Consider the following 24,314-nt stretch of genomic DNA (forward strand, 5'->3'; position numbering starts at 1 on the left):
GATTTCTTCTGCTTTTTATTAAAAGCATTTCCATGTCCCTTGCTCAGAAACCTCTGAGTGTATGTGCACAATTACCAAAATGCCAAGTCATCAGCATCCCACATATTGAGGAATGTCAGACTCCAGGACACGAAAACATTGATCTTGCACAATACTCAGAGGAGCTAGGACTTTCTCGTGGAGTAAAGGTTCTTTTTTCTTTTAAAAATCGCTTTTATAGACTCGATCTTTGTAAGACAGTTGTATCATTTGGTGTTGGAAATCCTTTATGATTTTATAAATAAACTTTCAATAGCATTGTTTTTACTTAAAAAAAAAAAAAAAAAAAAAAGACGTGGTTTTCCTCCTCCCAGCATAACAGTGATGTAGCTTGTGTTTGACATGTGAGTCCCTGTGGGTGTCACCCACACTGGGTGCCAGTGAAACGATGAGAGCTTTGGAGGGAACTGGGATGTAGTTGTTGCCTCTGTCTCCAACAGGAGAAGCTTCCACAGATGGAAGGAGTTTGGTAGATAAAATAGGGCTATTTCCCTGCTGTCCTCCCTGAACATATCTTGAACTGTGACATAAGAGATGAGGATGTGGAACAACTGGTGTAGGGTGTGTGAAGCCCATGTCTGGCCAGGCAAAGTGGAGGATTATTGAGACATGGTGGTGATTCTCTGGGCAGCTGAAGCCACAAGCCCTGCTCACACTGTCTTCCCTTGGTTATGCCCAAACCGAGTTGAGGTCAAAACCCACCAGGTCAAGGTATGGTTTTCCAGATGCTGCACTGGGGCCGAAGAAGCTACTCTTGGGCAGGACTCTCTGCCCCCCTTTTCTGTAGCAACTAGCCTGGAGGAAAGAACGCAGACTTATCCAGCCACTACCCTAAAACAGCCACAGGTGGGTCTGGCCAAGTCAGAACTCATCAATTTGTTTTTTTTTTTTTTTTTTTTTTTTTTTTTTTTTTATAGATTTAGGGGATACAAGTGCATTTTTGTTACACAGATCTATTGCATAGTGGTGAAGTCTGAGCTTTTAGTGTGGCCATCACCCCAATAGTATACATTGTACTCATTAAGTAATTTCTATCCCTCACCCTCTCCTGCCCTTCTGGGTCTTCAATGTCTATTATTTCTCTGTGTCCATTTGTACATATTATTTAGCTCCCACTTACAAGAGAAATGATGCAGCCTTTGACTTTCTGAGTTATTTCACTTAAGATAATGGCCTCTATTTCCATCCATGTTGCTGCAAAAGACATGATTTCATTCTTTTTATGGCTGAATAATATTTCATTGTGTGTACACACACACACACACACACATATGTAGAGAATCACATTTTCTTTATCCAGTCATCCATTGATGGACACTTGGGTTGATTCTGTATCTTTGCTATTGTGAATAGTGTTACAATAAACATACATGTACAGGTATCTTTTTTACATAATTTCTTTTCCTTTGGGTAGATACCCAGCCGTGGGATTGCTGGCTTGAATGGTAGTTCTATTTTTAAAAATTCATCAGTTTGTTTTCAAGGGATCAGGCCCAGAAGTGAAATGTACCTTTTTCTGTCCAACACTACTGCTTTTTACAATCACCTTGGTGCTGCATGTTGTTCTCTACAGCACCATCACTGTCCCTGTCCCTGTCAGTTCTTAGTCGCTCTGGAGAAGGGTCTGGTCCCTCATCACACAGTGGATGGGTAGGGCCCTAGGCATCTGACTTCAGGGCCCCCTGTTTCACATGCCCTTATTAAACAAACAGTCTTTCTGCTCCATGTGGCCTCTTCCTCAAGTTACTGGGCCAAGGCCTAAGGATTCTTGGTGCCCTTTGATTCTAGTTGCACACTATTTTACTCTATCCAGCCACATTTCTGGAGTGTCCTGCTCCCCACCCTCGCTTCTTGGGGAAGTCAGCTTCCCCAGAATGACTTTAGGTTTGTGATGATTTAAGAGCTTTGGTGACTTTAAGAGCTTTAGTTTGATGATTTAAGAGCTTTAATGACTTTAGCTTTGTGATGATTTAAGATCTCTGAAACCTTTTTTTACAACAAATTTAGATTATAAACTATAAGAGTCATTGTATTGCCCTGTGGGACCCTGACGTGCTGATTCATTTATTCTACACATTTTCCTTGAGTACCTTCTCTAGGCCAGGCACAGTGCTAGGTGCTGGGCGTACAATGAGGATAACCAGAGAAGACAACATCTCTGCCCTCGTGGAATTAGAAGTTGAATTAAGTAGATGTAACAAGTAGTTACTAATATGTAATTAATGCTTGTGAAAGTGCTTTGAAAGGATGGACAGGGGATCATGATAGAGTAGAACAGGAGGAATCTTCCTACGGTGACCAGACAAGGTCTTCAGAGAAGGTGGTGCCTCAGCTGAGAGCTAGTGACTGAGGAGCAGACAGCCATTAGCTGAGGGGGAAGGATGTGGGATTGGGAGGGGAAATGGCATTCATTGAGGTGGGCAAAGCCTGCATGGTTAAGGATACCCAAGGAGGCCAGTGGCTAAAGCAAAGCAAGAGAGGGGAAAGGAGGCCCCAAGATAAGATCAGATAGGAAAGCAGGGAACAGGTCACGGCAAGGAATTTGGATTTTATTCAGACACAATAGGAAGCTGATTTGTGTTTTAAAAATGCGATTCTGGCAGCTGAGGTGAAAACAGATTATAAGATAGTAAGTGGGGAGACTGTGGTCCAGGTGAGGCTGAGGTAGCTGGGATTTGAGTGGAGACAGAGATAGGACCGATGGGCTCATTATGTCAGATGGATAGCGAGGCTCCATGTGGGGCTGAGGGAGCGGCAGGAGTCAAGGACAATCCCGGGTTTCTGGTTTCAGGAACTGCATGTAAGTAGATGACACTTACTGAGAAGGGGGAAGACTGGAAGTGGACTCCTTAATTCTATAATCAGATCAAGGCAGTGATGATTATGGTTCTAATGAGAAAATGATTCAACCTATCGTTTTACTCTTTCTGCTGCATGGTTTGCCAGGCAACAGCTTGGCAGCTAAATAGATCATCAACTTTCCATGACTCATTCCAAATCGATGCTAATCAAATATTTTGCTTTATCTCAAGAGACAGGATTAAATTCCCAAGGTTCTACCCTGAAAGAGCAGAATCTATAAATAATCTGATTCTTCATTTGAGCCCCCTGAGCTAAATCTGTGTTAAGAGAAGCTGACAGCCTTCTCATCCCCTTTTTTGGAAGAAGCGGAAGGATTGGGGGAGCTTTGCAGTCTACCACTTGGGGTGGTTCCATGGTTGAGATGATGTTGGAGTCACCTTTGGTATCCTCTTTTCTGTTGTTCCTGGAGAGGGCAGCTCACATAAAACCAAGTGACACGGTCTTAATCGAACTTTTCCAAGAAGTGTTTCTTAAAAATGTGAAAAGAACCTGGCTAAAGCATTCAGGAGATCTTTGACAGAAGACATGCAGATTATCCCAGTGCCCCCCTCAGGCCTATGCAAGAGGAGCCCAGTCCTAGACCTACACCTTGGCCCTTCTCAGTCCAGCCCATCTATACGGGGCAAGGAGTGCTCAGGGCCAAAGGGATGTGCTGAGCCAAAGCCTGTGTCCTCCCTTCTAAACCACATTTCAGATATCCAGAATCCTGGAATCCCCACCCAAACAATCCTAGGGGACCAGGGGTCCAGAAGCCCTGGGGACAGGGCTGGCTATCCACCCACAGTTCTGTTTTCTGGCATGGTTGCTATGAACATTTGTCAAGGAAGAGGATAAGCCTATTTTTACCATTTATTAATGTAACTTCTAACTTAAAAATATTTATCCTTGTGGTTTGTGGGCTTCCGTTTGTCCCAGGCCCTGCCAATGTGGGAGCAGGCCTGAGTTCTTCCCACTATAATGTAAGGCCACGTGAGGATTGGTTGCCTATGCTGTGACAGATGGTTTTGAGGGCAAACCCAAGGCCTTGGCCTTTCTAAAATAAGTTTTGTGATTGGAGTTGATGTAAAATACCTCACCATGGTAGAGGGGCTCATGGTCTAGGGTAGCAAGCCACGCTTATAGTACCGACATCATCTCGTGCAGGGTCCACGTGCACCTAATCTGAAGACAAGAACCAAGGAAGATGTGAACCACCCGTCCCCCGTCTGGGGGAAACAGATGCTCCAGCTCCTCACTGGGAGAGGTTGTGGGGAGCAGCCCAAGTGGAAGGGAGCCATGTGTTTTTCTTAGGTATTTGTTCCTCAAAGGAATAAACATCGACAAAGGCTCAGCAACTTCCCAGGCTCTGATGGGACGGGTGAGCCCTGTCACCACCACCCAGTGTTACCATTGCCTGAAAGTTGTATGGGACCTCAGTAAACAACATCTGTCTCCCCCTCCTTCCCTGTCTCCCTCCCTCCCTTCCACTTCTTCCTCCCCACCCATCCCTCCTTGTCTTTTCTCCATCTCTCACCATCTGCAGTAAACCGGTCCCCTTCTCGCTGCAGTGGGTTGAATCGCTCTGAGTCTCCAAACCGAGAGCGCAGTGACTTTGGGGGCAGCAACACCCAGTTGTACAGCAGCAACAACAACCTCTACATGCCCGACTACTCAGTCCACATCCTCAGCGATGTGCAGTTTGTGAAGGTAACTCTCCCAGAAGGTTATCCTCTCCTTCCCAGTGGGCAGCATTGGCTGGGTGTCCGGGGCAAGAAGACTCCCCCTGTGTTCCAATACACTGCTGGGTGGTAACTGCTACTGGCTGTATAAAGGCTGTTTTGAGTCAGCTTTAGGACTGTTCATTATTTGTCACTCTTTTGACATCTCCTGGCCCCCTTTTACCATGTGGGAAAATGAAGCACAAAGCAATAGGTTAGCTTGTCTGACACAAGTTGCTGCCAGAATCATTTCCTTGGGATCCCCTACCATTGGCATCAGTTTGATTTTATTCATTGGTTTTTCTAAGATAAGATTTTTCTAAGATAAGTTTGCAGGTGATTAATAAACCAAGTGATGTATAGAAGAAACCATGCTATACATCTACCTGTCTTTTGGTTAAAAAGAAGAAACCATGCTATACTTTTACATATGATAATATATTTTTATACCTTAAAGTCTAAAACACAACTTGACCTGTGTGTTAACTGAAAATCTTTTGTAGTCACTAGTGGGACTGCTTGAAAATTACTAAGCTATTTGAAGAACCATGTGCAATTGCCCAGGAGAGAGGTAGCAAGGCTCATGGCCTCATAATTAAAGAGGAGGGGAGCTGTTTCTTCATACTCCTCACTGGGATTGGCATCACACAGGAGCCTGTAACATTTTCCCTTTTCTCTTGTTTCCGTAGGTGTTTTTTGTTGTTGTTGTTTTGGTTTGGGTTTTTTTGTTTTGTTTTGTTTTGTTTTGACAGAATCTTGCTCTGTCGCCCAGGCTGGAATGCAGTGACATGATCTCAGCTCACTGCAACCTCCCCCTCTGTGGTTTAAGCGATTCTCCTGCCTCAGCCTCCCAAGTAGCTGGGACTACAGGCGCCCACCACCATGCCCAGCTAATTTTTGTATTTTTAGTAGAGACGGGGTTTCACCATGTTGGTCAGGTTGGTCTCGATCTCTTGACTTCATGATCCACCCGCCTCGGCCTCCCAAAGTGCTGGGATTACAGGTGTGAGCCACCGCACCCGGCCTGTTTTGTTTCCTAGTATTCTGCAAACCGTTACAAACTTTGGCCTGAGATCTAGCTAGAGCCCCATTTATCCCAGGCCAACAAAACACCCAGTGAGTTCACTTGGTAGCTGTTGTACCAGTTGCAGGCTGGGTCATGAGAGGTGCACTGAAATCACTAGGGTGGAAGAAGGTCCTTCTTTCCAGAATACATACCTTGATTATTTGGAGAGGGGTGTGTGCTGGCTGGTTTTCTGTGTTTCAGGACTTTGTGGATAGCCCTGAGTTAAAACTGATATCAGCCTATAAAAGTAACTTTGAAAAGTAACCGTGGAATGTTCCGAGGGAGGGATAGAACCTGGGGGACGGGGTGAGACAATAACTATTTTTTGCAGTAAACTGTGCAAGGCACTTTACTGAGTCCTTTGCCTGAATTATCCATTTAATCTCACAGCCACCCTATGAGGTAGGTGTTGCTGTCATTCCTATTTTCTAGATGAAGAGTTGAGGTTTGAGGAGTATAAGGTCACATGGCTAGTAAATGGCACAGCCAAGCTTCAAAGTTGGGTCTTTCCGCCTCCAGAATCCAAGCCCTAAAGTCAGTGGGCTTTAGAGTTAGTGATAGGACATCGGAGCTAAAGGAACCCAGGGAAGTGCCTTTACAAGCTGACCGGGCAATGCTCATGGGTGCATACGACTGTGGACACTTAAGTCTAATGTGACAAGGAGGTTAAACCTTAGAAAACCATAGCCCATGATTCTGCTCCTCGTAGCTTCCAGTCCTGAAGCTTTCTCATTGCTAATGCAGACCTTCCCCAGAAGGGGAGGTAGGGAAAAAAGTGGGAAAAGAAGAACTCTAATATGTTAAGTCTGGTTGGTTGTCGTGTTGGACATGTGATCTGTGAGGAAAGAAATGGAAAGTCATAATATGAGTACATGATTCAACAAATATTTAATGGAGGCCTGCTGTGTTCTTGGCACTGTTGAGATACTGTGGTGAAGACAGCAAGCTGCTGCCTTTCGGGAGCTTACAGGCTAACGGGGGAGAAAGACGACAACCATGTACATAACCTAGGTAATTTCAGGTAGTAATAAGGGCTGTGAAGGGAATAAAGAGGTCATTGGGATCAGTGATTGGGCAGAGAAGGCAAGGAGACTGCTCTTGAAATGGTTATCAAATAGGCTGAGGAAGGACAATTTTGCTGAGACTTGAAAGGGGAGGGGGAGAATGTTCAAGATAGAAACAACAGAGGCTGGAAGGAGCTTGGTAGTTTAAAGGTCTGAGTGCCGGCCCATGGTGTGCAAAGGCAGAGGCTCCATGAGAATGTAGCATCAGAGGTGGACACCTGGGATCTTTAGGCCATAGTAAGGAATTTGGATTCTATTTTAAGTGTGGTGGGATTTTTATTTAATTTATTTTATTTATTTATTTATTTTGTAGAGACAGGGCTCTCACTCCAAAATCTTGGCCTCCAGCAATCCTCCCACCTCAGCCTCCCAAAGCGATGTGATTACAGGCATGAGCCATGGCACTCAGCCAGAATTTTTATGTTTGTTTCTCTTTTCATTTACATTAGTCAGTTTTGGCCACTGTAACAAATGACCATGAACTGTGTGGTTTGAACAGATATTTATTTTTCACCATTCTGGAGGCTGCGAAGTCCAAGGTGCCCACAGATTCAGCATCTGATGAAGGCTTACTACCTAGTTTTCAGATTACCTCGCATTGTATTCTCTCATGGTGGAGATCAAAGAAAGGAAGTAAACTCTCTCCTTTTTTTTCTTTTTTTTTTTAAATTGAGACAGGGTCTCACCATGTTGACCAGGCTGGTCTTAAACTCTTAGCCTCAAGTGATATTCCCACCTCGGCCTCCCAAAGTGCTGACAAGCTCTCTTCTTATAAGGGCACTAATCTCATTCATGAGGAATTCACCTTTATATCCTAATCACCTCCCAAAGGCCCCACCTGCTAATACCACCACATTGGGGTTAGAGTTTCAACATATGAATATTGAGGGGACACAAACATTCAGTCCATAACCGTTCATATCAGAAGTTGAGAAAATCAGTATGAAGATTTGGTTTGCTGCTTGGAGTAGAAAAGTGAAGGAGATTTTGAAGAGTCATGTTCAATGGGCAAAACATCATTAGGCTTTACAGATTGGACAGTACTTTCAGGAGATGGATTTGGCAACTCCTCAGAGGAATGTGGTAAGATGATTACCTAGCATTAAGTTTGTAAGGATTTTCTTAAAACTTGCCTATGGGCTGGGCATGGTGGCTAACACCTGTAATCCCAGCACTTTGGGAAGCCGAGGTGGGTGGATCACCAGATGTCAGGAGTTCATGACCAGCCTGGCCAACATGGCAAAACCCCATCTCTACTAAAAATACAAAAATTAGCCAGGCGTGGTGGCAGGCGTCTATAATCCCAGCTACTCGGGAGGCGGAGGCAGGAGAATCACTTGAACCTGGGAGGCAGAGGTGGCAGTGAGCCAAGATCGTGCCACTGCACTCCAGCCTGGGCGACAGAGGGAGACTCTGTCTCAAAAACAAAAACAAAACTTGCCAATGATCTCATATCTCCAACCCTAGAACATAAGGAAAAGGAACATTCTGCAAATCACAAGGAACATAAAAGTCTGTTTCCTAATGTGAGATAGTGGCAGTGTTGAGAATGCCAAATCCCAGGTCAGTTCTCAGGTGTGTCTGTCCTTTTTGTCCAAACAGAAGATTTTGCTGTGATCAGTGCAGCTGAGCAGCACAGAACTTGGTCTTTCTTTCCATCTGGATATTTTGAAGTTAAGAAGACTAAATTTCAAAAGTAGAGAAGTTGAGAGGAAAGTGGAAACCAATTAAGTGTTATTCAACTGGGTGTAGTGGCTCACACCTGTAATCCCAGCACTTTGGGAAGCTGAGGTACGCAGATCACCTGAGGTTAGGAGTTTCAGACCAGCCTGGCCAACATGGTGAAACCCTGTCTCTACTAAAAATACAAGAAAAAATAGCCAGGCGTGGTGGTGGACATCTGTAATCTCAGCTGTTCAGGAGGCTGAGGCAGGAGAATCGCTTCAACCCAGGACACGGAGGTTGTAGTGAGCCAAGGTGACGCCATTGTACTCCACCTGAGTGACAAGAGTGAGATTCTGTCTTCAAAAAAAAAAAAGTGTTATTCAAAAACCTCTTTAGGCCAGGCACAGTGGCTCACACCTGTAATCCCAGCACTTTGGGAGGCTGAGGCAGGGAGATCACTTGAGGTTGGGAGTTCAAGACCAGCCTGGTCAACATGGCGAAACCCCATCTCTACTAAAAATATAAAAATTACCCAGGCATGGTGGCAGGCACCTGTAATCCCAGCCACTCGGGAGGCTGAGGCAGGATAATTGCTTGAACCCGGGAGGCAGAGGTTGCGGTGAACCAAGATCGGTGCCATTGCGCTCCAACCTGGGCAACAAGAGCGAAACTCCGTCTCAAAAAAAAAAAAAAAAAAAAAAAAAAAAAACTTTGATTAAAATGGGTAGTTCTCCAAAAAGGAATTCTGTGAGTTCAAACTCTTGTTTTAACACGTGTCTTTTTTGTTTTGATTTTCTCTTTTCTTTTTTTTAATATAAAATTCTGCCTTAGATTAACATTGAAAATTACCTCCTCCTGATTGATTAGACTGTGTTAGGGACGTTATTTAGGCTGCTCATTTATCTACCTCCCTCACCTGTCTCTCCCCGTTTCCTTTTGTTGTTACTGTGTTTTTTAACATGAGGGTTTGCGGGGAAGCTAAAGAGAAGACTGCAATATAAGTAGTTTCACAGGTTGAAGCCCCTGTGGTTGGCTGCTGGAAGGTTTTGCAAGGGCTTTTTATATCCAACAGACTGAAGGTCCAGAATTAAGTCCAGGAGTAATTGAACTTCAAGATAAGTTACAAAATAAGATAGAAAGGTGCATCTAATAGTTATCTGGGAAAGGTGTTAAACAAAGCCATGGTTAATTGTAGTTAATAAGTTATAAAGGTACCAAAGAATTCTTATGAAGGTTTTTTGAAATGTGCTCTATGTCATCATTAAGCTAAGAATACTTGGCAGATGTCTTACAGTCTGGACTGCATAACCTTGACCAAGATTCCTCATCACCATCTGGTGGCCAAATCCCTAGATTGCAGCATTGTGTCTTCATGGAGGAATAAACCACTTGAAAGTGAAAACAGAACATCATACCATGACAGAAGGCCAGGTGCAGTGGCTCACACCTGTAATCCCACCACTTTGGGAGGCTGAGACAGGAGAATCACTTGAGGCCAGGAGTGTGAGACCAGCCTGGGCAATAAAGTAAGACCCCATCTCGACAAAAATAAATTTTTAAATTAGCCAGGCATGGTGGCATGCACTTGTAGTCCCAGCCACTCGGGAGGCTGAGGCAGGAAGATTGCTTAAACCCAGGAGTTTAAGGTTACAGTGAGCTGTGATCATGCCACTGCACTCCAGCCTGCGCAAGAGAGCGAGACCCTGTCTCTAAAATAAAATGACAGGAGACATCACATTAGCCTAAAGGTTAACTTCTGGACACCTTGGCTACTAAGTCAAAATGTCCAGAAAGACCCTTGCTTTTTGCTAGTTTCAGAATAAACAGACCTCCGCTTCCTTTGTAGCTTAGTGGGTGCTTGGATTCTAAACTGGCCACTCTATGAGAGAAGACAATTTGAACTAAAGCTGTTGCTAATAAATGGTTATATCTACTGCAATGAAGAGGAAACAAAAACATGGAGTCTGTTGAAAAGTGGCTTGATTCCCTCAATCAGCTAATCAATAAATATTTGTTAAGCATTAACAACAGTTCTGGGTGCCATGAGCTATACTACAGAAATATAAATCTAATAAAAATATATCCTCTGCCTTATAAGTAGATTAAGACCTAGTTAGAGAGAGGAAACTTAAGGTAAGTTAAATAATAGTGACCAATGTGGGTACTATCTAATTCATTACAAAATTATGTGGAATTTTTTTTTTTTTTTTTTTTTGACAGAGACTCTCTCTGTCCCCCAGGCTGGAGTGCAGTGGCACAATCTTGGCTCACTGCAACCTCTGCCTCCTGATTTCAAGTGATTCTCCTGCCTCAGCCTCCTGAGTAGTAAGGATTACAGGCATGCGCCACCATGCCTGGCTAATTTTTGTATTTTTAGTAGAGACAGGTTTTCACCATGTTGGTCAGGCTGATCTCGAACTCGTGACCTCGTGATCCACCTACCTCGGCCTCCCAAAGTGCTGGGATTACAGGCGTGAGCCACTATCTGGAATTTTTTAAGCACTAATTGGCTGGAGAATGTACTTTAGGAATTTGGAAAGAACAAGAGGAGAGTTAAGGCAATGCCATGCAAAGGGACACCCTTAAACACGTATGGAAGGCAAGTAGACATGGTGCATTCAAGGGACTGGGTAGAGAGAGGAGCTGGGCGGGGCCAGTGGTTCTGTCCTGGTGAGTAGTGGGAGTGCTGCCGGCCCTGCGAGGCCAGGTCAGGGAAACTGGGCACAGCCGTTTAGGCGGTCCACTAAACCTTCAGCATCTAGTACAGTAGCCAGTAGCCATGTATAAATACAGCCATTTAGTACACGTGGCTGTTGAACGCATGAAGTGTGACTCTTTCAAACTGATGTGCTATAAATGCAAAATACACATTGTATTTCAAGACCAGTACAAAAAAGAATGTAAAATTCCTCACTAATCACTTTATACTAATCACATGATGATGGGAAATTATTTTGGATATATTGGGTTAAATGAAATATGTTATTAAAATTAACTTTACCTGTTTTTATTTTGTAAAATGTGACCACTAGAAAACTTTGAATTACCCGTGGGACTCACGTTATATTTCTCTTCAGCAGTATTATGCTAGATTAAAAGAAGTTATCGTAAGTTGTTGAACAAGGGGAAGGAACTGACAAGAAGTGATACCCGAACCTAGAAATGCCTGTGGAAGAAGCAGAGCAGAGTTGCTTCCCTGGATACATTGGCACTTTGTCAACTATTTCTTTTAAGGCAACACATTGACATGGCAGGAATTCATGATTTTTTAAAACTTTTTTAAAAAAACGGAGCTGTGTGAAAGCAAGGCTGTTAAGGCCATGAGTCACATAGATGATTTAGCCATTGGGTGGTACCTTTCCTTTTATATAAACACCCACCAACAGTGCAGACCCTCTCCAGCCCCTGCCCCTCCCCACTCTCACTGCCATACACTGCTGTGCTTCTTCCCACTAATGGCAGACCCTGGCTGTGGCTGTCTGAATCTTCTCTTTAGCATCACTGACAAGTGGTGGTTTAACATCTGTGTGAATGCCTCCAATGATGAGGAACTCAGTACCTTACAAGGTATTGTGTCCCATTCACTCAGTATTGTTACCAAAACTACTTTCTTCCCATCCTTTCCTCCCTGATGATGCTTAAAGAGAGGGTTAGAGTTCCTGGGTCCTTGATTCCGGGTAACAAGAGGGGCTTATCATTGTTTCTTAAAAACGCAGTGGCTCACACCTGTAATCCCAGCACTTTGGGAGGCCAAGGAGGGTGATGTCACCTGAGGTCGGGAGTTCAAAATCAGCCTGACCAATATGGTGAAAACCTGTATCTACTAAAAATACAAAAAAATAAGCTGGGCGCTGTGGCGTGCACCTATAGTCCCATCTACTTAGGAGGCTGAAACAGGAGAATTGCTTGAATCTGGGAGGCAGAAGTTGCACCACTGCACTCCAGCCTGGGCAAGACAGAGCGAGACTCCATCTCAAAAAAAAATTTTTTAAAAAGACTGGTAGAACTCACTGAAGATAAAATCTGGTCAGAACTTTTCCAAAAATAAATTAGTTGAATAATATAGAGCATTTTGCAACAATAGTCATTCCCAAGAGACTTCCAGCTTGGGGGAAGCAGCCAGTCTACCAACTCAGAGGAGCCCTGAGCCAACAAATCCATTTCAAAGCCTACTGAAACAGCCCCTTCCTTCTCTCTTTCTCCTCTCCTTTCTTCACTTACTGTCCCTTTCCTTCTGTCCCCCTTCTCCACTGTCCATACTTGGAATTGCCTTCCTTCCCCTACTTTTCCTTTTGCTTTATTTTCTTGATTAAGGTTTTATTTTTCCAAGACCTAGTCTTGCTTTCACAGTGTCTCCAGTCACACTGACTCTGGGGGCAGAGGGGACACTGCTTCTTGCCCCACCTCCACCCTGTGTGCCATGGGCAATTTAGACATGATGAGATGGTAAGCTTGACAGTTGTCTTTGAAATGTATGCCCATTATAAAGTCAAATGGTGAGACATGCATGTGGGCATGTTTTAAACAACCATTCCTAACAGTTTTGTATAATAGATTCACTCATGTTATCTCATTATCTCTGGGCCTCTTTTATAAGATCAGAGAGGTTAACAATGTGGCCAGTGTATTCATTTGCCCATTGGCTGATTAAAAATGTATATATATTTGGCCAAGGTCTCCCAGCTTGAAAGTGGCAAAATTGGGACTTGAACTTTAGTTCTTGGCAGTATGTTTCCTGCCGTATTTCTTAGGTGAAGGGACATTTGTCCTTTGACTAAAGTAGAAGCCAAATCTAAATAACTAAAGAACCCAAATAGAGTAAGATCAGCTGCTTTACTGGGCTTACCAAGGGTCATTTAGGGAATTTTCCCGTCCTTTGGTGTTAGAGCCAAATTTCCTCATCTTTGGGGGAAATTTTGGAACCTGACTTCTCACTTCCCAACAGAGGGAGTGGCAAAAGTCAGGTGTTCTCAACAAGCACATTGAATCGATTGAAGACTTTGGATAAATGCTAAGTGGAGACCTGTGGTTCCACGCCATAGAACAAAGAACATACCATTTTGACCTAAAAAATATCAAAGCCAGTTGTTAACACTTTGCTGCTTTGTCCTTTAAAATCCTTCAGAAGAAAAAAACCAAAACCTGAGTAGTACCTGTATCTGATTTTAACTAGGTCTTAAGTCAGCAGGTCTCAAAGTGTGATCTCCAGACTAGCAGCACCAGGAACACAGGAACTTGCTAAAAATGCAAATTCTCAGTCTCCACCCCAGACCTAGCAAATGAGAAACTCAGAGTTAAACCCAACAATCTTTTTTTTTTTTTTTTTTTTTTTTTTGAGACGGAGTCTCGCTCTGTCGCCCAGGCTGGAGTGCAGTGGCCGGATCTCAGCTCACTGCAAGCTCCGCCTCCCGGGTCTACGCCATTCTCCTGCCTCAGCCTCCCGAGTAGCTGGGACTACAGGCGCCCGCCACCTCACCCGGCTAGTTTTTTGTATTTTTTAGTAGAGATGGGGTTTCACCGTGTTAGCCAGGATGGTCTCGATCTTCTGACCTCGTGATCCGCCTGTCTCGGCCTCCCAAAGTGCTGGGATTACAGGCTTGAGCCACCGCGCCCGGCCAACAATCTTGTTTTAACAAGTCCTTCAGATAATTCTGATGCTGAGGTTTGAGAATCACTGATTTAAACCATCAATAGAAAACCCTATTTGCCCACCCAAATGGGCAGGAGTATGATTAGAAGCCTGGAATCTCTGTATGTGTGTATCCCATATGCTCTGCAAAAAGGCATGCATTCTTAACTGGTGTTTTGTGATTAGATTAGTTGTGCTTAGAATTTGCTTGGTTCTCTTGCAAAATATCCTGAAGTTTGTTAAAGAAAGGATTGATCGTGTCCAGTAAAATAATGGGTCTTGTGAGTAGTTGACTAGGAGCCACTGTTGAGAACTTACCAGATACAAAGCCAACTTCAAGCCTACTCTCAGTCACAGTGTGTAAGCCTTAACCATCCCCTCTCCTACTGCCAGCAGAAATCTTTTCTGTTTCAACATGTGATACCAATTCTGCCCCAAAGGAAAGAGAAGGCAAAATGAGCAGAATTTGTTCGTTCTCTAGCGCTAATGCAGTGAAGGGGGGATGAAAACGCTTTAGGAGATGGTATGATTGGGAAGGATATTATGCCACATACTATTTCCATTCTTCCCCCAGTGCCAGCCACTGGCGAGCGGTTTCACATCCCTGTACAGGGTGGCACACAACCTAGTCTGTTTTCACTGCTAGCAAGGATTCACAGTGCCAGTCTGTGTTGTATACCCAGAGAACAGGGGTGACTGAGACACCCTGCTGCCTTTTAGAAGAGACATTTGATCTGTATTTTTCCTGCCTGGAATCGTGGAGACTCCTGTCTGGTCTGGCTGCAGCCTGACCCTCCAGATGCCTTCACTTGTGGGTGACATTGGACACATCAGGAAAATCACAAGTCTGACTCCTGTGATTTGAGGAGACAGCTGGGAGACCTCCTGCTGTGGTCCCTGCCAACATAGGAGCATGACCCTACATCCAGGGATGCGCTTAGCCCAAATCAGAAATGCCCGTGTTCTCTCAGGCCTTAGCCTCCAGCTTCCCAACACTGAGACCTAGGGCATGAGAGCTTCGCTGCTGGAGTCCTACCTTATTCTCACCAAGTCACCCCCGACTGACCCTTTGGGCCTTTGGCAATAGTATAAATGTGTGTTTTAAACTTCTCCATGGACAACCACCCCGCTTTCTGAAGATGCCCTCCATCCTCTCCAGCGTCTCAGAAGGTTTGGTTCTTCCAGGTGCCAATAAAAATGAACAGTGGGAGCTGGTGGCAGAGCAGCAAAGGGCCCCTCACTGTCCCTGCTGGACTGCTACAGCGTGAGTAAGGCCCCCGTTGGTGGATCTCAGGCCTCAGAGGCCAAGGGTTCCAAGCACCCCAGCGAGGCTGGCCCTGAGCCTGGGAAGGCTGGCTGCATCCAGGAGGGCTCTGCCTAGCTGCTCCTAAGCTCCTGCCCTCTTCCTTCCAGATCACACGGCAGCAGTATCAGAACGCACTCACTGCCTGCCACATGGACAGCTCACCTCAGTCCCCTGACATGGAGGCCTTCACAGACGGGGACTCCACCAAGGCCCCCACAACCCGGGGCACACCCCAGACCCCTAAGGATGACCCCGCCATCACGCTCCTGAACAACAGGAACAGCCTGCCGTGTAAGTCAGCTGGGCAGACGGGCAGGCCGGGCTGGTGTGGGGTGAGGACGACCCTGCCTTCCTCTTCTAGCCCTGCCCAGGGCTCACACCACCTGAGCCCTGGGTCTTCTCCAAAGCAGAGAGGTGATGCACTCGCTGTCCTCCCCAGGCAGCCACTCAGATGGGCTGAGAAGCCCTGGCGAGGTAGTGTACCTGAGGATGGAGGAGCTGGCCTTCACCCAGGAAGAAATGACTGACTTCGAGGAGCACAGCACACAGCAGCTCACGCTGTCTCCTGCAGCCGTTCCCACGAGAGCAGGTCAGGGAGGCCGACTGGGCCTAGCGGAACAAGGGGGATCATTGCCTTTGGGTACTGGGATGGCCCAGGGAAAGCTGGCTGAGGGGAGCCCTGGGACCGCAGCCCCTGCGTTAAACCTCCAACCTCCTTACACAGCCAGGGAAAGGAAACATTTACTGAGCACCTACCATGCATCAGGCCCTGTCTGATTCATTCTCCCAGGAAAACTGTGTAGGGCAGTATTACGAGTTGGGTTTCTGCCTGGATTCAGACCCTGGCTCCTTCATTTAGGAGTTATGCAATTTTAGGCAAGTTATTAAACCTAAGACTCAGTTTTTTTTATCAGAATAAGTATCCTTATGTTAATAGGTATAAATTATGACAGCTATCTTATAAAGTAGCTTTGAGTATAAATGAGATAGTGTACATAAAAGGCATATCACAGTGTTCAGTACCATGCTTTATAAATGTTACGTAGCTATTATTAGGCCTACCTCACAGATTAGGAAACTGATTAGGAAACATTCTAACTAGCTGTGGCTTTGACCAAAGGTGTAGTCTATAGACTTTTCCTGAGGTCTCAGATCATATCACCTCCGAGACGCTGAACACTGCTGCCTTGACAGTGGTGTTGCTCTGAGCGCCCAGGGTCCCAGCAGTCCTGAGAAGCTTCTGTGTTTGCCTCACCGAGATGTACTTCCCCAAGCTTTCAGTAGCCCCCTAGGCCTGCACCCAAGCCAGTAGTTCCCCTGCCCGACCTGTCAGACTTACTTCAATCCATAGTATAGGGCTCCTCAAGTCCAGAGCAACAACCTGAAAAAGCGCTCAAAGATTTTTAAAGATGGCCTGGCATGGTGGCTTGTGCCTATAATCCCACACTTTGGGAGGCCCAGGCAGGCGGATCACCTAACGTCAGGAGTTCGAGACCAGGCTGACCAACATGGTGAAACCCCGTCTCTACTAAAAACACAAAAATTAGCCGGGCATGGTGGTGGGTGCCTATAATCCCAACTACTCAGGAGGCTGAGGCAGGAGAATCGCTTGAACCTGGGAGGCGGAGGTTGCAGGGAGCCGAGATGACACCACTGCACTCCAGCCTGGGCGACAGAGCGAGACTCCATCTCAAAAAAAAAAAAAAAAAAAAAAAAATTTAAAGTCAACAAGACAATATGCTTGAACTTGTGACTGACCCAGAAAATCTGGGACATACATGGTCACTGTTCCAGGACCTGAATTTAGAACTGATGTTCTTTTTCTGCCCTCAACACCAAATCTAGTAGCTAAAGCACACAGCATGAAAATGTAACAAAAGAGTAAGAATGAAGGTGATGGAGTAGTCTTGGAGATCGTCTAGTCTACCCTCGTCCTGCGACACATGAGGACCCTGGAGGCCTAGAGAGGGGAAACAACTTGCTCAAGTCCAAACACTGCATCAGAAGCAGGCTCAGCCTCATGGCTTTAGTGCAGTGCAGTTTCCAGCACACCACTCTGCCTTCTGTTTAGTTTTTTATTTGCATTGGTGGTAAGGCTTGGCCCCCTTCTGGGCTCTTAGGTTCTGTAACTCTTTGAATTCCCATTGAGTCCTGCGGGAGAAGACAGGGACATTGTTGTTGAACCCTGTGGCTTTCCAGGGTTTGTGCAAATGGACCAAGGAGACCTCCACCTGTCCTCACGTGTGCTTTTAGTCTGGCAAATAGACTGGGTGGAGAACACATTGTTCTCTAACCCCTCTCTCTTGCCAAACAGTGTTTGAGGAGAGGGAATGATTTCTGACTTTGCATGGATCATTGGATTCCTGCTCCTGTTCTCCATCTTTTTCTTCCTTTTGTGGCACTAAAATGCCTCTTGCTAACTAATGACACCCAGCAGTTTCCTGGGCATCCCTGCCTTATTACACCACCCTCGCCTTGGCTCAAGTCTTAAACTTCACCTACTGAGGGATGTCACTCAGAATCACCCTGTCTTGATGCCTGAGTGTGTAGGTTGAGACAACTTGAGTTCTCTCTTCTTTCCTTTCTCAGCATCAGATAGTGAATGTTGTAACATCAACCTGGATACAGAGACCAGCCCCTGCAGTAGCGATTTTGAGGAAAACGTGGGCAAGAAGCTGCTGAGAACCTTGAGTGAGTAGCTAGTTCTTCACCCAGATGAAAGCCACCCTGCTGATGGTTAGTAGGAAAAGCATGTTAGCATCTTCCTCCTGGGGGAGGAGCCATGGACTCCTCTTAGCCATGAAGTACAATTGTGGAAATCCGCAAAAGGGATTGGGCCAGCACTGCACCCTTGATAGTTTTGGGATCTGTCCCATTCAGTTGTTTTCCTCTAGGACAGGAGACTGTACACCATGCCCACAGGTCAATTCTGACCTCTCTCCTTTACTGGTTTTTGTAAGTAAGGACTTACTGGATCACAGACAGATCCATTTGTTATCTATGGCAACAATGTCAGAGACGAGTAATTGTGACAGAGACCATATGGCCCACAGGCCTCCAATATTTACTGTCTAGTTCTTTAAAGAATTAGTGTCCAGGAGACTCAATAGAAAGAGAGCACTCTCCTCCACACACGGAAGTCAATGGTGGAGAGAACAAGGTGAAGATATGCCTTCCTAAAAACAGACCTGGGAACAGATCGCTCTCTCATCCTTGAGGACAACTATGTAATTATGCCCACCTGCCCCACTGCAGAAAGGAGGTTGCTTCAGAGCTAGAGAACGCAGGTCCCTGGAAATGGCTCCCAGCTACAGCAATCAACCCTGATTCATGGGACATCAAAGCCTATGAGATTGGTCCTCTCTGAGGGTGTCTGGCAGTCAGAGGGGCTGGCCCCCAAGGGGCACGGGAGGCATGGGCCTGAGGTGTTACATGGACTTTACTCAATCCCCTCCAGGAAATCTCAATTCCAGGCACTAGCCTGGGTTTGTGACTTTTCAGAGATGGCATCTTATGTGAAAAGTACATCCTAATCTTTCAAGATGTAAATATGCCAATATCAGCACCAGCATACAATGCAGGTTAGTTCTAGCCAAGCTGTCAAGGGCTTTGTCTCCATTTCTGCTTCTGTTTTGAAAATAACTCAGACTGCCAAGCAATTATGAATGTTCCTCCAGTGTTACAGGCTGATACTTGCAACCTGTTTTTTTTCAGGTGGCCGAAAAAGGAAGAGGTCACCAGAAGGAAAGAGAAGCTCTGAGGACAACTCCAATTTAACGCCTCTGATCACATGACAGGGCGAAGCCAGCATTCATTGGGTGTGTGAAATTCCAGAGCTTTGGGGAAGAACCCACCCTCCCATCATCTGCTTCCCCCAAGGCCTCCCACAGGTGACAGAACGTTCTGCCTTCCCTTCCATCTCTTCCTCCCTAGCTGTCAGTTTGGCAGATTTTCCCTCATTACCTCCAGTTTGACTCACAACCTTGACATGGCCATAACAGAAGGAGGTGCCGCTAATGGAACATGCTAGAAATGGTCTTTTCCACAGCATAGTCTAGGACTGGAGAAGAGATGTCTGACTGCAAGCTGATAATGCCACTCTGGGACCCCTGATGTTCTTCTTTATTCTTGGGGATCCCCTGATGCCACAGGAGACCTATCATCTTGGAACTCGCCATTCTTTCCTCCAGAACAAAATGTTAACTTTCTAATATATTTCATGCATAGCTTGGCTCACAAGGTGCCATTGGCAGACAGGCACATGGGAGGCTGCAGTAGGAAGTCTGAAGATTAGTTCAGGGGATGGACCAAGAATTCCCCCCAGAGCTTTAAAGAAGTGGGACTCAGCCATGTTGGCATGTGATTGACATTACAGCACAGAAAACTGTTAGTGACTGGTTTCCTGTTAGATAAGGGTTCCAGAAGCCTGGGGAAATATGTCTCAGCTGGAATGGGAAGAATGTGAGATGGAACCTCAAGTCACTGTTTTTACCAGGGACACATCTGTTTTGGCTCCCAATCAGCAGTCTTCAATAGATCAATAATTCTGCCCTGGAAGAGAAGGAACAGGATGCAGAGAGACCCTGTTGGGAGCCAGAGATGGAACTTCAGGTCTTGAGTGCAAATCAAAGCAAAAAACAAACAAAACTTACATGGAAAAACTGTAAGTGCTGAAAGCAAGTTTAGCCATGACAAGCCAAAGAGTGCCCAGGTGACCTAGCCAAGAAAGATACATACTCTCATGGGACGTCAGTGAGAGTTACACAGGAATGTTGAAGAATCATTCTTCTCTTTCATGCATTTGTCCCTCTCCCACCCATTACTACACCCTAGCAGACCAGCTGAGTGTACTTTATTCCAAGAACTTAACTAGATCTCTGGTTTTTCTCCTGAAGTTGGGGCAGGTGCAATTCCAAGCATAACCACCAGATGGCAGAGTGACCGCACATACCTGCTTCCAAGACTAAAACAGTTCTCAAATGCAACCACAAAGCTGGGCGTGGTGGCTCAGGCCTGTAATCCCAACACTTTGGAAGGCCGAGGCAAGTAGATCACTTGAAGTCAGGAGTTTGAGACCAGCCTGGCCAACATGGTGAAACCCCATCTCTACTGGGCATGTAGTCCCAGCTACTTGGGAGGTTGAGGCAGGAGAATCACTTGAACCTGGGAGGCAGAGGTTGCAGTGAGCTGAGATGACATCACTGCACTTCATCCTGGGCAACAGAGCGAGACTCTGTCTAAAAAAAAAAAAAAAAAGAAAGAAAGAAAGAGAAAAGCACCACAGCCAGCCTTAGGGAAAACTTGGAAGTAAGTGAAGTTTGTCTTCAGAATCTGTATCTCCCTTTCCAATCTATCTCCTACCCTTTAGATGCTCTCAGTCAGGTACTCATTGAACTCATTGATTGAGTGCTGTCTGCTAAATCTCCAAACCATTCCCAAACCTTTCCCCATGGTATACCATCCAGCTTCCCTCCTCTTCCTCCAAAACCCTCACTCCCACCTCCCGACACCCATCAATCATTCACAGGGAGGAGGGAGACCGATCATTCCTCTGGGTTATCTGCATCTCAGAAGAAAATGCTTACCCACAGGAACCGTTAACTCAGGGGTTCTTAACTTGGGGTCCATCACCCCCGGCGGTCCATAGTTGGACTTCAGAGGGTCTATGAAACCCCTAAAACTGTTAGTATTTAATGTATTTATTTGTGTATGTTTTTTCCAGAGCGTTAAAGCTTTCATAAGGTTCTCAAAGGTCTCAGACCTACAAAGAGTTAAAAACAAAAAACAAAACAAAACAAAACAAAAAAAACTACTATTTTAAATAGTGGAACTTTCAGCCCAGGGTTTCTATAATGCAGAGTGAAGTGGAAACTGGGCAGTTCGAGACAGGTTTTTCATTATAAGTGGTCTTCTCAAGTGTCCATCAATTGATGGGGAAGGCTGGCACCCACCAAGAAGTGGAAGTCCTCAGAAATTCTTGGCACACCCTAGAGTATTGCACAACCAACACCCCCACATAACTTTGTCCCCTCTTCCCAATAACCCAGAGCAGGTGTTGCAGACAGGAGGGCCACAGCATGTGGAAGTAAAGACTTTGGAGCTAGAGACGCCTTGTCCAGCAATGATTATTGACGTCACCACACCCCTTGCCTGGCCTGGCCTGAGGCTCAGCAGTGCATGACTTCTCGTAGATAACTTCACAGCCATCCAGTCCCAACACCTGCTCTTGCCTGGTAGGAATAGGCGAAGTGTCAGCCCTCAGCGTTGGGTACCTAGACCCAAACCAATAAATGGTGAGTTTTGAGCAAGAACTACCATCATGCAGGCTTCCTGCCAGCTGACCACTGGCCCCGGGGATGCCTACCTGGCTGGTCTTCATCACCCCTGAGGCCACCAGACTCAAGCCACTGCTGTTGCATTACACCCATCCCTTTGCAAAATCCCTATGGAGCCTGTCACCACTCCCCTCCCAATACACCCCCCTCCCCACAAAGATTTTCTTCAGGTTAAAAAAAATGGTTTAAAAAAAGATTTTAAAATAAAGCATTTATGAAGGCTCAATAAATTGTAAATAATTTTTAAATAAAATGAAAATGCCTTTCCTGGAATGTGGCTGTTTTCCTTGCCCCTGGAATCTTCTGACGTGGCTTCATTTGAGATGCAGGTTGAGTGATGCCCATGTGTAATGATCTCACCTGTGGCCCACCTGCATGAAGAAGCATGCCGCTCCGGGCCAGGTGTAAGGCTGTGGTGAGGTCACGGGGAGGCCTTGGCACACTACTTTGGGAGGCCAGATGGTAAGATTTTTCAGGAGTGAATGCCAGAAATGAGAAGTAAAACCCAAATGAGAAGCCAGGGTGCATAAAGACGAGGAAGGAACACTAAGATAACAGTGAGAAGGGCTGGCATTTGCTGGACCCACGTGATGGGTGAGGTGCTGTGCTAGGTGCGGTCCAAATTCAAGGTCTTGGGGGCTAAACCCAGACAAGCCCCTGAGACAGAATGTTGGTCACACTAGCTGGCTTCCGCAGAACCTTCGGAAAGGAGTCCGAGTGGCATGACTCTGGCAGTTTGCAACCAAAGGCTAGGGAACAGAACACAAGAATGGGCCAGGCCTGTTGGTCAGTTTTAAGCCGATGCTGGAGGGAGGGAACAGCCAGGCAGGTGGGAAGGTGTGTTTGGGCATTTAATGCCCGTGTGGAAGGAAGGCTGAAATCTGACACCTACTACTAATTTCTCAAAGCAAACAGGAGGATTAGGGGCCTATGCCAAAACCTCTTAAGGTTCTTCTCAGGAACCTCAGTAGAGGCTATTCATTTCACTAACGGTAATAATAAATGATGGAAACAACTATTCTGCCAAGGGCTTTATGTTCCAAGTATTGTGTCAAGTACCCATTAGCTCATTTCCTTCTCAACCACCCTGTGGAGGGGCAGTTACTGTCTGCGAGGTTACTGTCTTCTTGCTCATGGTTATACACCTGGGAACTGGCAGAACCTGGAGGTCGGAGTGCCCTGCTCTTGAGTGGGCAAAATTGGTGAAACAATCCCACCTCTGAAGTTCACTGGCATGTCAGAAGCCTGAGGAGTCCTGCTGGCTTCCCAAACTCACAACCCTTTTTCAGGTGAATGCAGCGGGAGGCACACCAACCAATATATCTGTCAGAATAGAAGTAAGAAGGCCAGATTCCCACTGAGATGGGCTTTTTTCAAGTGCTAAAAACATTTGAGCACTTTGGTACTGTCACTTAGGTTTAAAGATGTGTTTATCTTTAATGGTTTTGGCAGCCCCCTAAAGAGAAAATTTTAATTTTCCCTAACGAGAAATTAAATACTAATAAGACGGTCAGGTAGGATTGCACTTTGGAGGCGACATTTTAGTATTTCAGGCTTTTTTTGCCCCCCAAAGAACCAATTTTCGTCCCCATGGAGGCAGTATCATCCCCATGGAGAATGAGTGGTTTAAAGTGTTCGGAGAGAATGCCAGATTGACAGAAGGTAGAATCCTTCCACTTCTCTATTGGCTGCCTTCCCTTACTAATGACAAGTGTCTTTAAATTGGAAGGAGAACAAAGACTGATTTGTTCAGAAGGCTGTGAAGAGATGGGTGGGAGGGCATCTAATCATGTTCACTCATGAACTTCCACCAGTCCAACCACACACTGGCAGAGTGAGTACCCTCTGAAGGACTCCCGGGGCTCCGGCCAGACAGGGAAGGATCTGGAAACCACATCCTGTGCAGAAACAAAAGTGGTGGGGGAGAGGCGGTTCACATGGAAAAGTGTAAACAAGGAATGACAACTGCTACTTTCAAATACTTGAAAGGTGGTAGATTAGAAATGCCAGTAGATTTACTATCTGTGGTTTAAAGGAAGGAAAGAAGGGGCAAGGGAGTGGGACAAAGATCAAATTCTGGTTGAAGGTAGATGAACTTTCACCATGAGCTAAAGGTAAATAAGCCTCTTTTTTTAATTAAGAGGCTCCACCAGCAGAATGGGATGCCTCAGCAGGTATTTAAAGAATCCATCACCACCACCACCACCCCACCAATTTAAATGGATGAGTCAGTGACGTATGGGAGAGACTATTTCACTGGGGGAGAGGCAGGACTTGATGACTTCTAAGACCCCAATCATCCCTCAGGACTGCAGGATTTTCTAACAACCCAGATGAGTCCTAGAAAGTGGCAGATCCTATTAAAATCACAAGAATTAACTTTAAATATTTAAAAACTCCAAATAATAGACCTCTTGTGTTAAGTAACATCCAATCCCACCAAATTCTACAAAATGGCCACTTGGAGTGGCCCTTGGACTCTGAAAATTGTGATCTATGTTTCTATGGTTCTAACTGCTTCAATAAACCAGGAGGGACTCTGACAGCAGGGGACAGGCTGATGTTCTATAATCAACCTAAGTGAAGTCATCCCCTCTCACAAGTCCAAGAAGTCCAGTTTCTTAAGTAACATAAGAAGACAGCTGGCCTCC

At 45.6% G+C, this 24,314-nt stretch overlaps 1 protein-coding gene across 6 annotated transcripts in view; it reads left to right on the forward strand.

Moving 5' to 3' along the window:
* Positions 1 to 21,936, forward strand: part of CNNM1 (cyclin and CBS domain divalent metal cation transport mediator 1) — a 68,144-nt gene extending 46,208 nt beyond the window's left edge. For 2 of the 6 annotated variants that reach the window (XM_017880573.1, XM_017880582.1), the window contains 5 exons: positions 4,424 to 4,587; positions 15,436 to 15,619; positions 15,768 to 15,917; positions 17,918 to 18,019; positions 19,043 to 21,936. In XM_017880573.1, coding sequence (XP_017736062.1) covers positions 4,424 to 4,587; positions 15,436 to 15,619; positions 15,768 to 15,917; positions 17,918 to 18,019; positions 19,043 to 19,122 — 680 coding nt within the window. In that variant the 3' untranslated portion in view covers positions 19,123 to 21,936. Of the gene's footprint in view, positions 1 to 4,423; positions 4,588 to 15,435; positions 15,620 to 15,767; positions 15,918 to 17,917; positions 18,020 to 19,042 lie in introns of those variants that run through there. The other 4 variants (XM_017880593.1, XM_017880601.1, XM_017880619.1 and 1 more) reach the window with 3 other exon arrangements.
* Positions 21,937 to 24,314: the final 2,378 nt, after the last annotated feature.

This window comes from Rhinopithecus bieti, unplaced genomic scaffold (assembly GCF_001698545.2).
Source record: "Rhinopithecus bieti isolate Rb0 unplaced genomic scaffold, ASM169854v2 scaffold_425, whole genome shotgun sequence".
Lineage (NCBI taxonomy): Eukaryota > Metazoa > Chordata > Mammalia > Primates > Cercopithecidae > Rhinopithecus > Rhinopithecus bieti.